The following is a 15753-nucleotide window of genomic DNA, read 5'->3' as shown; positions in this document are numbered from 1 at the left end:
TTAGCACAATTGTATAGTGTTACTAGTAGTTCTAGTTTCCCACATTTGTCAACAAGTGTACAGTTTTGCATCACTAGTAACTGGTAGTTGTCCTACAGGTGAGGACAAAGAGTGTACTAGTACATGGATCTTAAGGATATTGAATAAATACTCAAACAATTCTCCAAAAGGCAGTTTGAGCATTTATTCAATAACCATGATATTCAGCCCAGTAGAGCCCAGTGAGCACAAAGAGGATACACTAATAGTACATGGATCCTAAGCTAGATATGATGGATACCGAATAAATGGGGAAAAAAACAAAACAGTGGCACTAGTGGTGACAAAAATATTTCTAGTGAGATACATTCTACCAGTATTCTGATTTTGTCTTACTAGTGAGGACAAAGAGAGTACATGGACCTTCAGCTGGATCTGAAGGATGCTGAATAAATGTGGGGGAAAAAGTGGCACTAGTAGTGACAAAAATGTTTCTAGTAAGATACATTCTACCAGTACCCTGATTTTGTTTTACTAGTGAGGACAAAGAGAGTACATGGACCTTCAGCTGGATATGAAGGATACAGAATGAAAAGGGGCGCACTAGTAACGACAAAAATGTTCCTAGTAAGAGACAGCCAGCTACTAGTTCCCTGATTTTGTCTTACTAATGAGGACAAAGAGGATACACTAATAGTACATGGACCTTAAGCTGGACATGATGGATACCGAATAAATGGGGGAAAAAGTGGCCCTAGTAGTGACAAAAAGTTTTCTAGTACTCTGATTTTGTGTTATGAGTGAGGACTAAGGGAGTACATGGACCTTAAGCTGGATATGAAGGATACAGAATAAATGGGGAAAAAAGTGGCACTAGTAGTGGCAAAAATGTTCCTAGTAAGACACAGTCATTCTACTAGTACCCTGATTTTATCACAAGTAAAAAGTAGTACCGAGTACATGGACATTAATTAAGCTGGATATGAAATAAAAGCTGCGATTGGCTGGCAACCAGTTCATGGATGGATGAAATAAAAGCTTAAACGTGAGCAACATTTGTCCTTGCCGGTCACACGTACATCTTCACTGAAGAGGCCGATCCACATGGGCGTGCGCGCACGGCTCACGTGCACACTGAGCGCAGATTGCTGCAGGGTGTCGGCAACGCTGGCCAGATTCATGTCCTGTTTCAGGCACTGCTCCAAGGCTTCGAACCAGGTGATGTTCTTGACGAGTAGCTGGAAGGTGTGGTTGTTGACCTGGAAGGGCTCAGACGTGACTGAAAGCTCTTCGACGTGATCTGAAATGACAAGAGAGCTACGATGAAGATGGACACGAGGGAGGTTTCTTTTTTTCAGGTAGGTTAAAGAAAGCAGAATAGAGTCAAGTAAAAACATTTTGAGTAGAAATAGGGGAGAGTTAAAAGGGAAAAAGCAGTGATTGACCTGCATAGTGTTGGCAAACTGCCCCATATTGATACTGGGTACAGGAGGTGTAGTCCCAAGTACCCATCATGGCCGAATTAGGGTTATTGATTAAAAAGACACACAAATCCATATTGTCTGGGTCAAGTGTCTGTAAAGAATAAACAAACACATGTTGAACAAATACAATATATATTTAAAATGTACATTTCTGCTTACAGTACAGTCAGAATAAAAATCACTCACATTGACATTTATGGCCTTGTGCATTCCAACCAGCAGTGAATGAAAATTGACATAATCCAATGGCGAATTGTCCAGCCACTCCAGTTTGTAGCGTTTGTTTTTGAGACCAATCCATATGCCTCCCATGTCCTTCATTCCTGGCAACAGGCTGGTGATGAAGTCTAAATGCAAGAAGGAGCAGTAGCACTTTGCACGAGATCATTGCAAGGAACATAACATGCTAAAGATAAGGAGCTCAGGGGAGTCATCATGACGTTTTCCTGGACGCATTTTTACAAAGAATTACCTTGCTCCACTTGGTCAGATATGGTGACCAGGGTTCCCCTCACCGACTGGCACATCTCATTGGCAGTCTTGAATGACACTGGCTTTGCATTCTGCAGCAGTGTGTAGCACTAGGAAAAAAAATGGATAACAGTTTTGGCTGACACCGAAATGAATGTGGAGTGAGTCTTCATTTTTGTCCAATTTTATCTCACTTGTCTGTAAAAGTTCATATTAAAAACAGATGTTTAAGCAAGTAAGTCAATTTGTCTTTCCTTGTCAGTCGTTGTGGGCATAAAAAAATCAAACATGTAATAATAAAAATATAAGCAGATAAGCTACAGCAGTGTTTTACTAGACAAAATTGACTCAGATTTGACAGATTTTGCTCAGACCAACCAACCAGAAGACAGAAAATTGCTGATGTCAGCGCTCTGGCCCAGAATGTATAAATTTGAAATCTGATAGGCTAAAGGAAGTCTCCCATTGATCATCAAGGTTAAAGCACATGGGCCAGCGCTGATCCTAAAGAACACTGAAATCTGATTGGCTAACACCAACAACAACAACAGTACCATGTATTTCCTGTATTGAAAGCAGTGCAGCCAAAGAGAAAAAGTACAAAATGAAGAGAACAGACTGATGGGACTGGATGAATTAAATTACATCAAACAAATATTACAATTTTGACTGTACTGTAAATGTCGGTCCTGACCACTCACCACCTTCAGTATGGCCAATATTATTAACATAATCCTGTCAAGGAATAAGACTGACATGTGGATCTTAGATGTACCAAACCTTATTTCTGAAGGCCAGTGAGGTACTGCCACATGGCAGGCCTCCAGGATGAGGCTCCAGAGGGTTGCTCTCCACGCTTGTGATGTTAAGCCTTTCGCACACAAAGGGCAACTTCTGCCTACAACTGTGCTCATACCCTGCAAGTAATGAAGCATAGCAAAGAAAAAAGGGGTGGGCGGAGAAAAAACAAATCACATGTTAAACCCATTGTTAAAAAAAATAATAATAATAAAAAAAAATATATATATATATATATATATATATATATATATATATATATATATCCCATTACAAACAAACTTATTTACTCACTTGGAAGGAACCTCTCAGGACTGATGGAGGTGCATCGGCCAAAGAGAGGTGAATAATAGAAGTGTAGCCGCGTATGCCTACAAAACATGTGCACACAGCCATGTGCCGTTTTGGAGTGCAAAAATGAACAGTAAATGTGCATGTACGTTATTGTCTTACGGCATGGGGAACATCCGCCTGGGATCTCTCAGATTGACCCACCAACCTTGCTTGGGAGAACTTGACAACTGCTCAGAATCATTTTACAATCAATAACATTAGCCTTTTAGCGCATTGATTTCTTGCAGCTTCTTACTTTAAGATTGCAGATTGCAGAAGGATGACTGTATGATGTGTTTGTAAATGTAATATATACACTACTCACAAAAAGTCAAATAGGCAAACTACCAGAATTTCCCTTCAGTATAGTGCAGTATAGCAGCCATGAAAAGTACAACTATATTGGCAAACACATTACATATTGTTGGAGTTAGTGGTTCTAAATTCCGGTGTCATCACAGGGAAACTTGCCTTTTCTAGGTTCTCGTGGATGAGTCTGGCGGCAGTGGAGCTCGGCGGCGAAGCGAGTTTGCTTCCATTCATAGTGCAAAACAGTTGCGCCTCCTCAAAAGACAGCTGAGGGTCGTTCACAAACCAATACTCGCCACCATCGACAAAGATGGACGTCTCATGGTGCATGCCTGAGAAGCACAACACATCTCCATCATGACACTCTTGAGTTGGGTTGGAAAGAGCTGGATAATTCATGGTACATTTCTGGAAAGTTTCCGGTACATTTCCATCGAATTTTAGAGATATTCCAAATTGGGAACTTTCCATTGAAATCAACTGAGAGTTGTGGCTAATTTTGGAAAATGTGACATTCAAACAAAACTATTCTCATAAATGCCAATTAACGCGTTCAAACACAAAAACGGGTAATTAAATGTTTTAACACTTTGTCCTTCACTCCCAAAAACGTGTTAATACGTTTTTATGTTTTGTTTTTTAATGCAAGAGCAAACAGAAGGTTTTGATGCAGCTTCTGACATGAAGAGGTGGCTTGATGCAATGGCAGTTATTAAAAAAACAGCCAGCAGGTGGGAGCAGAATATAAGAAATCAACCAGGGCCATGTTGCAACAAGCTCTTTTTGCCAATTTTGAATAATGATTAAATTTAGCTATATTCTAATGCTAATTGCTGCAAAACAGAAACAGATACAAATATATATTTTTTTCCTGATGAAAGAAGAGACTCTAATTTTTCTTTTGGTAGGTTTCATGTTTTTACATAGATCAGTCAAAATCCAGTAAAACAGTCTGGAGCGAAGGGTCTTGCTTCAAGTGAAAATGGCTGGGACTGAATGAGTTAATTCTCATGAGACTTGCCAACTTTGAAATTTCCTGAAATTTTTGCAACTCTATTCTTGACAAACCTTTGCATACTGTTTGATTTTAAGTTTTTAACCAGTAACAAACACACATAATGAGTCTATTTTAAGGCCACCATCAGTCAAAAAAAAAAAAAAAAAAAAAAAAATCACACACACAAAAAAAAACAAGTAAATAAAGTACTCTATTACCTGGATTGTACCAGTCTGGATACATTGGTGTCTTCCCTGTTGAATAACAAAGCAAAATAAGTTTTTAAGCACTACGTCAATAATAGTTCCCCTTACATTAGTTAAGGACCCGAAGTTTCCTTGGTCCAGTTGCACTTAAGCATTCAATTTTATTTTTTAATCTTAGGTGATTCTTACGCTACTCACAAGGGGACACCTGAGATTATCAGGTCACTCTCGAGTCTTTAAGTAATTTATTTATCATTTTGCTAATATAACAGCAATTTCAGTTCATATTTCTTCAGTAATGACAAGGCTTACCTCGAGGGATTTGGCAGACCCATTCCAACCTGGCATCGCAGTGAAACGGTGATGCGTAGAAAGAAGTAGGTAGAAGGTCATGGAGTAAAAACCAAAAGAGATGCTTCATGCTTCTCTTCATTGTCTAAAGAGGACATAAATTGCTTGTGTTAATGTCGTTCCAGCAAAGATACAAAGCTGCCATCATGTTTCGCCAACTTCTAAGTGATATATATGTTTTAAAAAAAAAAAAAAAAAAGAAAGAAAGAAAGAAAGAGTAAAGTGCACTGGTTACTTAAATTTGGACTGTGTTATTTCCCACAAACTTTTGCCCAAGTAAGCAAAATGTCTTGAAGAATTCACATTTTGGAGAACCAAAGCCAACTGTGTGTTGCACAGATCAATGTAAGTCACCTTAAACGCAGTGCAGTCTCGACTGTACGCATCATCCTCATGGAAGTCATGATGCAAAACATCCATTGCTACCTAATGTATAAACATAACAAAAAAATAACATTGTTATATGTCTTAAAAGGATGAGCACCTAATAAAATCACTCAAATATATTCTATGCTCACTTTATACGTCATTACACACATGCACAATAGAATGAGCTCCAATAAACAAAAGAAAGAAAGAAACAAAACAAACTTTGATCATCCATCCATTTGCCAAACCACTTATATTCTATTAAAATAAAATAGAGAATTTGCAGTTCTTTTATTAGATTCTATTATGTTGGACAGTTCCAGTAATGTATGCTTTGTTTTCACGTGTTGTTGCTCCGTGTGTGCCAAAGTAATAATTGAAGGTTTTTACTAGTTAACGTAACAACAATGCTCTTTTCCGTTAGCTCGCCTTTGGCATTTGGCGTCATTTGTTAGCACTAAGCTACCCATATGATTTGGTTGAAATATTTGGTGTGTTTTATGCGATGGTTTTACAGCAAACTTCAACTGGGACTGACAAATAAACAGCTTGAAGCAAGCACGTTTTGCCTCTTATTTGGAGAGTTTTTTAGTGTCATCAAAATGATATTGATGTTATACATCTCTCATGTCTTGTTTGTGAGAGAGTGAGAACAGGTCATTGCAAATACTTTAAAAAGTGTGTTTTAATAAATTTAAGAGTGTTTTAATAAGCTTAAAATGTGTGTAATATGAGTATGAAGTGTGAAAATACCAGTATGTTAAAAAAAAATGCATATCGTTTCACTATATTGCAGATTTTCACCGGTTGCAGATGTGTGTGGATTGGAATGCATCCCCCGCAATAAACCGAGGTTTTCTGTTCACCTAATTCAATTTTATAGGTGTAACAAATCTTCAATTTCGAAACAACAACCCTACGGTGACCACTAACATGACACAAGAGAATATTAAAATTTCAGTTTTACTCACAGGACGGCCATCACTCCACTGCCAAGAGCGATCGGACGGGTTTCTTCTACTCAGTCCAACCCAGAAGTAGCGATCATCGCTGCGGCAAGAACATTGGACGCCAATCCACTGGTTAGGACTAGTCTCTCCCATTCAGTTGTATGTTTCTTCATTAAATGAAGAACAGCCACTGTCTGTACCTGATGGTGTCTCTGATGATCCCATGCAGCGCTCTCATCTCATCCAGATTGGTGAAGCTGGGCAGGTTGGCTCCAAGGGCCTGACAAAACCTCTCAGCTTCTTCCCATGAACGCTTGCGGCCGAGCCTCTCCTCATGGAAAACCTGACTCAGACAAAACAAAACAAAACATCAGAATCAGATAACAAAAAGTACTTTATAGAGGCTGACTGAAGAAATAAAAAAGAAAATGAAAAGAAACTGGAGACAAAGCAGCGTGGGAAATTAAATGATGCATTCATTTCGTTTTTGTATACTGGAGGTAGAACAAATATGCTGTTATAGCTAAAATTTGATTTTAAATGTGTGCATATATACAGTATATGTATGTATCTTTCTCTTATCCTGGTCAATATGCTAGTATGATCTTTGTCTTAGCTATTAAGACAATGCAGTGTTTTCCCTCTACTAGTGCCACTTTTGGCCTACGAGTACACAATTAAACCTTACTAATGAACCACTGTGCTGAACAAGTAACAAACTAGGCATGTACCATGCACTAGTAGCCTCCTGGAATCTACTAGTATCACCAAAATGCCCACTAGAAGTTTTGACTCACTAGTAACATGTATAATTGTCAACTACAGTGCAGATGTGTCATACAGCAGTGAAACTACTAGTATGGGAAAAAATATATCAGTGAAGACACAGTCAATTGTCAATGATACTAGTGTAGATACAATGATATATACAATAAATACTTATTTACAGGCATTCCATATCCTCAATATCCAGCTCAAGGTCAATGTACTACTCACTTGTAGGAGACCTTTGGCATACTAGTAGGACAACTACATGTTACTCGTGTGGCAAATCTACGAGTGGGCATGTTGGCGCTACTAGTTTAATTGCATACTAGTAGGAAAAAACACTAATTTTTCTACTAGTCCACCCGTTGTTCTACTAGTGCACTGAAAAAAAGTGTATTAGTACAAATTCAAATTCATCGGCTTTCCATACATTAGCAAAGACTACTTTTGAGCTAATAATATTAATACTAGTGCTAATGAAATACGTTTCCTTGAAACAACACTCACTCACTAACCTTGTAGCAGTATTTGAAGTTTGGTATGGATGTCCACCCATTTGGACATGGCAAGGTGTTGTTTGGTTCAGGTTCTGGTGGCAGAACTGGACTGAGATCTGTCCTACAAATGGTGCCGGCCTTAAAGAGCGTACAGTTTTTCACCTCCCACTTTCCCAGGTGTTTTGCGGTGGCAATCACAGCACAACCTCCGTCGCGCTCTTGAACAAAGAATCATTGAGTACAACAACAAATATATTAGTCATTTCTTGACAAAGGCTTTGAATAAGAAAAATACATGTAGACAAACATGCAGAGGTATCTACAAGGGAGGAGGAAGATAACGCTGTTTTTATTTTTGCTGAGCCCTCCCAAAAATGTAACCAAAGTTGACATGGTGCTTGAGCAATGAGTGCTTGCCAATGTTAGCGTATTTGCAAGTAAGTTCAAAGTATTTGCAAATATGTATAATACGTATTTCTGAGTACGATCGAACGTACTGGCCAGCCAAAAATGTTTACTCCACATTGGCAGCTCCGCGCTTTCATACATTTATGGTGCATTTACGTTAAAGGCAATCGACCTGTTGGATTCTGACACTGACGAAGAGGAAGATGACTTTTTTGGTTTTGAGAGCAACAACAAAGGAGAGAGAGTGGCTGACGGGGCCATTCGGGGCCTGTTTGTTTCCAACACTGAGGGAAAGGACTTCAATAGTACGCAGAAGGACGACGATGGCACGAGAATTACCGGTAATGACTGCAGACTTTTCTGCAATAGTGGGCTGCTTATTTTTTGTTACAGTAATGTATTTTTGTACAGCCGTGTTATTAATGCACCTTTACTGCTGTGTTACTGGCAAGCACTTTTAAAAATGACTTCATTTAGCCATTTGACGTTATTGCCTCATCAAGCGCTGTAAGTTTTGTTCTGTTGTTATACTGTACTACTGCTGCCACTGCAGGAGGTGCGCTGTATTATTTGTGCACCTCAAGAACACTGTTCAGATGTTCATAAATGGGGCCAGGGTGCTTTGCATTCTTAAACAGTCATCTCTGTTCCGACAATCCCCTCTGTGGTAGCGGGAACCCTTATATACCGGTGCAGTACATTAAAACGTCTGCGGCTTAAAGTCGGGTGTGGCTTATGTGTGGACCAATCTCGAGTATTCTCCAAATTTAGCTTGCACGACTTATATTCAGGTGCGCCTTGGAGCCTGGAATTTACAGTAGAAAGTTATGTTGTTCTTGTCAACACCAAAGCACTTTGTGGTCATGGAAGGTTGGGACAAACTAGCCCATCTTGCCACAAAGAATTAAAACTGAATTCCACTTCATTTGCGACCAATAATTGATGAATACTGTTTAGTAAATAGCAGAAGTACATACCAGGTTCAGAAGAGCCCCAATTGGTGTATGTAACTTCACTTTGAGAATCATCCTGGCCATGCCATTGATACTCTCCTGTGTTCTTAACATCTTGCAGCCCAATCCAAAAATACTGAGGCGTATTACTAATATAAGCTCCAAGCAAGCGGCTGATGAAGGCCTGCTCAAACCTAGAGACAAGAAATAAAAAAAGACAGTTCAGACACACAAAGGTGGACAGTTCACGACTTGCCATTAGTATTGCAAAGTTGCTGCATTCAAAGAAAGTGTGAAGTCGGATTTTTCCAACTTCATACCAGGAAGTGTGCACGGAAACACTCCTTTAAACTCGGAGATCCGAGAAAAAAAAAAAAAAAAGACTCCAATTTCACTGATGAGCTTCAATCTGATGTCACTCGACAATGGTGAAACCCCGTTGTTTATTTATTTAGCTTTATTTATTGTTACATTGATTTAGTTATTTGATAGGTTCACATAACACAATGTGATTTGAAATGACTGAGTTAACCAGAAAATCAAACAGTTTATTGGAATCCATCCACAGGAGCCCTATTTGTTGTTTACATTTGCCTCCAACCCTTGGAGGTCAAAACTTGAACAATCCGAGTGGGATAAATCTGACGTTCCACCTTCATCGAATGCAGCTACTAGAAGAGTACCAGGATACAAAAAATTAAGTGGTGCCATGTTTTTTTAGTACCAGGACTTTATGCCTTCCTTGCATTTGCTGTGCACGATGTAATTTATTATATGATATCCACCCCACCGTATAACATTTTCAGTATTCAGTAAGTCAGGATTTTAGTATTTTGACAACAAAACAGAACATGTTAGAGTATTTCTTAGTGGCAGTCAAGTCACAAGTTGAACCAACTCCTACCTGTTTCTTATGGTGATGTCACAGCGGTCTTTGAATGACACTTGTGTCGTGTTCACTCGGTAACAGGAGTTGCCATATCTCCTCCAGCCCTAAATATATAAAGCAATGACATGTTGGCAAACTTTCATACTACTAAATGGTAAATGGACAGCTTTTTATATACAGTGCTTATGGTGCCCAAAGCGCTTTACAGTGCCTCTCACCCAGTCATTCATTCATACACAGGTGCCAGATCAACTGGGAGCAAATGAAGGCTCAGTGTCTTGCTCAAGGACACTTTGGCACAGTCACAAAAACAGAGGATTCAACCGATAACCTCCCGGTTGGGAGACGACCATGGAGCCATGCCGCTCTTACTACTGCAGAAACATGGTCTAAAATAAAACTGTGACTCTCACTAACTCACTCTAGTTTTCAGTGGCTCAATTATACTAGAAATAAAAGCCCATATTATGAGTATGGTTCACACATTGAATCCGGCAAGCACAGCACACTCACATCTTCAAAGCGACATCCGGCCGTCCCCGATGATTCGCTGACTTCTCCTTTCGTCTGACACATGAAAGCTCGTTCCTCAGAACAGTGTCCAACCCGCCAACCACGAGACTTGGGGGACACATAAAGAGCTTTTATTTTTCATACAAACGCATGTGTAGAGCATCACACAGACGCTATCGTGGTCCTCACCATTGGTGGACAGTGAGAAAGTATAAATACAGGACTGAAGCCGTTTTTTTCAGATATCTGTGCTCAAGTTGAATTTTTATATTCTAATATTTTTCCATTACTCTCTAGTCTCTACATTTGAAAACATGTATCAGCAGCACATTCTACTCCTTATTCCTTTGTTAACATTGTTGCTTTTCTCATCATCTGCAGATGATTGACATGACATTAATTGAGAGAGGTAAAGTTAACTGCAGTTAAGCTCTTGATTGGTTGATAACTTGGGATATTATAAGGCAGAAAAAAAACAGGGACAACAGAGGCATGGAGGAATGCTGGAAGAAAAATATTCCCCATCCATAGACTCATTTAATGACCTTGTAAAGACTACACACACACCTCAGAGTAGAAAACACAACTGGTATTCTGTGAAGGCTGCAACGGCTGATATGGGGCCCAGAATGTGAAGGTGACAGGTGCCTGGTCCACCCATTTGAAGACAGTGGGATGCATGCCCTCTCCAACTAGACCAATCCACACATCCAACTGCCGGCCACCTGACAAACAGTAATGCGTGTGACTCATTTTCAACATGTATACACTATAGTGAACGGTTTGACATTTGCAAATTTCATGACAGGTGAACTTTATTTGATCTTATGAAATCTTTTGAAAGCACATGTTTACTTGTTAACTGTTTCAGTACCCCCCCCCCCCCCCCCACACACACACACACACACACACACACACAAATTGCTATTCTCTAAAACATGTGATGGCGCCATGACAAATTCCAAAGATATCCTTTCTGTGACTCATCCCGTTTGTCAGTCTGTCTCTCAGTAGTGAGGTACTGCTCAATGAACTGTTCACGAAGACTTTTTAAACAGATATTCTTACTAAACCAGATATTGGTTGATCATTAAAATCCAAATTCGGTTCATGTTGAAATTTCCCCCAAAAGCCTGATATTATACCACTCACTTTTTACTTTAATTGTGAAAACAAGTGACACCTAGCCGCTTGTTTTGCTTCCAATCCATATATATATTATATACATATATATGTATATATAAAAGTTTGAGAGACAAACCAGCATGAAAACTGGTGCTAATCATCTCCTTGCTGTCAATGGAGTGGAGGCTGGCCAGAAAGCTTCCTCGCTCTGTGCGGTTACAGTACTGCTCTGCATCCGTGAAGTTTGAAGGCCTGTCCGTCACTAACTTGTAGCACCATCCATTCCATGGGACCCAATCAGGTACGCACACCGTGTCTTTATACATGAGTGATTCTGCAAGGAGAGTAATACCAGGAATTGTGTCGTCAACATGATCAACCAAGGCTAAAACAAAATACAAAACAAAAAAACAGATAGGCTGGCATTGATGTGAGTTGAAAGCTACCTGTTGGTCCTATTTGAGTAGCATTGACTATCTTTTTGCAAATGTATGGCAGTTGTTTGCTGCATGCTTCAGCTTCATAATTCTGCTTTGAGTTCAGGACTCCACAGTCCGACTCGACGATTAGAGAGATGGGGGGCATTCCTGTAATAGAAAAAAGAGCAGATGAGTGGCATTTGCCTCTGGGTGTCGTTTAAATGTTCACGCTATCAGTTATCTGAGGAGCTGATTTAGAAGAAGAACAACAGATTGTTGAAGATGCCCCCCTCCCTTCTGACCCAAAAGGCTTCTTCAGAAAGTCCCAGGCATGTCTGGGCGAAACATCTTCAAGAATCTCCAATGGCATGTTGTAAGTAGCAGCACAGAGCTCATAACAGTCTAATAGTGTTTAGTGTTTCATTTTCAGACATTGAAAGGAGCGATACCATATTACAATAACTAGAAGGCTTCTATTCATTGCAATTAAAGGCCTTATTCAGCAAAAGTAGCACCCCCAGTGCAACAGACCAACGGGCAGGCACAATGAGCTTCTTTACAACACGAGCCAGTGGCCACATTGTTACACCAACAACCCACACCAAATGTTTATAGAGAGCCAGATTAGATCAAGATGCATGTTTGGTCTCAAATTAAATACAGTAAATTTTTACTGTTGTCAGGCAGAGCGCAAATTATGTTTATTTTAGTTTAATTTTTGACATTATTGCATATATAATTCACTTTGACGAAAATATCTTATGAACTTTAAATGATTATGCTCTGAAGTTGAGTATCTCAACATCCACGCCATCTTGTTCCCACACCTTTTTTTAGAAACCTAGATGAAGAAAAAAAAAAGAAAGCTAGATGACTCAGCATAAATATTATGATGACTGACCAACTTATTTTTCATTAGTAAATATTGAATGTACTGTATCTAATTTTGGAATGCAGTAATTCCAATATTCCTGCCAGAAATTGTCCAACACAATTGCAACCAACAAAAGAAAATGAAGAGAAGCAGCATCACCTGTTTCCCAGCGCAGAATTAAGAGCGGGGAGCCATCTGACCACTGCCAGCCCTGAGATGAGTCTAACTGATGGAGGCCTATCCACATTCTCTCAGGCATCATGTTGAGGCCTTCTAAAACTGAAGCAAGCATACACCACAGGACTCATTAGGAAAAAGGAAAGTGAGCGTGGTCAGGATCAATATCGGTGGAAGGACGCAGCCAAAGATGGCAATATGGCTGATAAGGTATCAGAGATGGGATCAAGTCACAGGTCTAGTAGAACATCTGTGTTTGCTAGTCTTTTTTTTTTTTTTTTTTTTTTTTTAATACACTACAGCCTCTCACCAATGCATGACATTTCTGCAAACTAGTATGACAAGTTGACAACTTTGGCATACTGGCCTGTTGTGTACTATTTGGCCAAAGGTAGCACTAGTAGTCAGTCGTTCTAATGGTGGGCATGTCGTTTTACTAGTGCGCTAAATTTCCTTAAAGGTAAAGTCAACCTTAAACATTTCTCGACAATAATATGTTATATGTGACCTCACTAGTCTAAACATGGCATAATACATTTGCAGAATATTAGTTATGAAGCAAAATCCAGCCGTTTTTATCCATCTCAGGGGGCGGCCATTTTGCCACATGCTGTCGACTGAAGATGACATCATAGTCGCTCAGGGCTCAGGCATTGACCAATCACTGCTTACCTGTTTTCTGAAGCTGCGCTGATTGGTTGTCACCTAAGACCTGACCAACTGTGATGTCATTTTCACTTGACAGCAAGTGACAAAATGTCTGCCTTCTGATACTGATAAAAAAATGCTGGTTTTGCTGCTTATCTCATATTCCACTAGCGCAATATTAAGCAGAATACCGTATTTAGAGTAGTGGGCCTGCATAGAACATATTACTGTCAAGAAAATTATTTTGTGTTGACTTCGCTTTTAATAACGAGGACAAAGGGCAAACTAGTATGTGGACCTGAAAGGGATACTTGACTCATTGAGCCATTTTCAGCAGTAAAAAGTTCATATTTTGTCTAGAATTAATTTAACTTAATTATTTTTCATGCACAATTAATACCTTTAAAAACAGATTTTCCCTGAAGATGACATCACACGTGCTGAGGAAATAACGACCAATCACAGCTCACCTGTTTTCTTGGTTTGGTTAGCAAACTGAGCCATGATTGGTCAGTACCTGTTTACTCAGCACAAGTGACAGCAAGTGGAGAAATAGTTTTTAAAGGTATTCATTGTGAAGTTATCACATTAATTATACACAATATATATATATATATATATATATATATATATATATATATATATATATATATATATATTTTAATGGCTCAACGAGTCAAGCATTCCTTTGTAAGATGAATTTCAAACAAATACCAATCACCTTTACACACAAGTCCAAGTTGAATCTGAGGTCTTGCATGTTTTGACAATACAAATCACAAGACATCAAAACAGTGACTCTAGTTGACTTGAGTCCAAGTTGCAGTGACTCGCGTCTCCATCTGTTTGATATTATTGCTGCCATTGTATGTTGACACTTGTGAAGTTGTTCACCATTGTGTGATTCTTACATGTAGGGGAGTGGAGATCATTCGGGCTAGACACACTGAGCAAATCCGCTCCTTGGCTGCGACAGGAATCTAGAGCTTGTTGCCAGGTCACAGCGGCATTGGGAACAAACTCGTAGCAGGAGTTTCCCTCTGGTCCGGTAAAGAGAGTCTGGCAACCCTTCTCTGAAAAGTCAGTGAGACAGTGAGTGAGTGTTTTTTTTTGTTACTAAATGTCCGCACGCACAAAAATGGCAGCACACAAATGTAGAAGCTTATCTAATAACTGAGCACCCAGGTTTGCGTTGGCCAAATGGGTAAATAAGTAGCACAATTTGCAAGTTTCAACCGAACTGCAAAATATTGTGGAAAGTTGATGCAAATATACTGTACAGTATATATTTAGCACACAAAATGTGAGCTGATTTTGTCTCTTCAGTTCAAATACACAGTCTGAAAGGCAGATGAACCGGCATCGCTGTATTATTTCGTGCAGTCACTTCGAAATGCCAGAAGCAAAAACAATCGAGACAAGTCTATTATTCAACAATGCAATTTTGGAGCTTCTGATTGATCTAACGGCTAACATGGAGTCAGTCACAAGAAGGAGTCATGCTTTACTGGATCACCTATGACAAAAATCCTTTCAAGTTAGCATTTCTTTACATTTGGGGCTTTTCAATGCACTGACAATTGGTGCTGTACTCTCCCAGAGCAATTTTTCGCTTTGTCACATTTTAAAGCCAATGTAACTCAGACTGGATAAATATGTCAACTCCTAGGAATGCTGAAGGCGTTAAATCAAATGAAACATGGCTGTTAAGCAGTGGTGTAGTGGTCCCCGGAGAAGTGGGTATAATCTCAATGTTTAGTTTTTTTGTTTTTTTTTTTAGAAAAAGGTCCTCTTTTAGAAACGGAGACATGTAAGAATTTAAAATCCATCATTTGTACTTGCTCACAATAATAAAATATCACGACTTTTTAAAAACGGAACACATCTGCCTCCCAGTGCAGAAGACATGAGATCGAGTCCAAGTGGAGTTTTTATATTCTCTTCTTTATATGCTTGCGTGGGTTTGCTCCTGGTACTCCGGTTTCCTCCCACATTCCAAAGACATGCTTAGCAGGTTAATTGAACGCGCTAAATTGTCCCTAGGTGTGATTGTGAGAGTGAATGGTTGTTCGTCTGTGTGTGCCCTGGATTGGCTGGCAACCATTTCAGAGTGTACCCCGCCTACTGCCCGAAGCCAGCTGGGATAGGCTCCAGCACCCCCCGCGACCCTTGTAACGAAAAGTGGCTCAGAAAATGGATGGAAAGATGGATGCAGCCTGAAATAATATAAAATGT

At 39.5% G+C, this 15753-nt stretch overlaps 1 protein-coding gene across 2 annotated transcripts in view; it reads right to left on the bottom strand.

Annotated features, from left to right (window-relative positions):
• ly75 (lymphocyte antigen 75) overlaps positions 1-15753 on the bottom strand; it is a 33812-nt gene that overhangs the window by 12683 nt on the left and 5376 nt on the right. For both annotated transcript variants that reach the window (XM_077518726.1, XM_077518727.1), the window contains exons 4-25: positions 14430-14591; positions 12853-12972; positions 11847-11987; positions 11537-11734; positions 10843-11000; positions 10276-10383; positions 9778-9866; positions 8898-9067; positions 7531-7730; positions 6448-6590; positions 6269-6347; positions 5283-5354; positions 4890-5013; positions 4590-4625; positions 3537-3706; positions 3186-3253; positions 3027-3103; positions 2715-2851; positions 1936-2044; positions 1650-1810; positions 1425-1554; positions 1059-1279 (exon numbers count right to left, since the gene is read on the bottom strand). In XM_077518726.1, the coding sequence (XP_077374852.1) occupies positions 1059-1279; positions 1425-1554; positions 1650-1810; positions 1936-2044; positions 2715-2851; positions 3027-3103; positions 3186-3253; positions 3537-3706; positions 4590-4625; positions 4890-5013; positions 5283-5354; positions 6269-6347; positions 6448-6590; positions 7531-7730; positions 8898-9067; positions 9778-9866; positions 10276-10383; positions 10843-11000; positions 11537-11734; positions 11847-11987; positions 12853-12972; positions 14430-14591 (2873 nt within the window). The remainder of the gene's footprint in view (positions 1-1058; positions 1280-1424; positions 1555-1649; positions 1811-1935; positions 2045-2714; positions 2852-3026; positions 3104-3185; positions 3254-3536; positions 3707-4589; positions 4626-4889; positions 5014-5282; positions 5355-6268; positions 6348-6447; positions 6591-7530; positions 7731-8897; positions 9068-9777; positions 9867-10275; positions 10384-10842; positions 11001-11536; positions 11735-11846; positions 11988-12852; positions 12973-14429; positions 14592-15753) is intronic.

The sequence above is a fragment of the Festucalex cinctus genome, chromosome 4 (assembly GCF_051991245.1).
Source record: "Festucalex cinctus isolate MCC-2025b chromosome 4, RoL_Fcin_1.0, whole genome shotgun sequence".
Lineage (NCBI taxonomy): Eukaryota > Metazoa > Chordata > Actinopteri > Syngnathiformes > Syngnathidae > Festucalex > Festucalex cinctus.
This window is presented reverse-complemented; position numbering and strand designations above follow the sequence as displayed.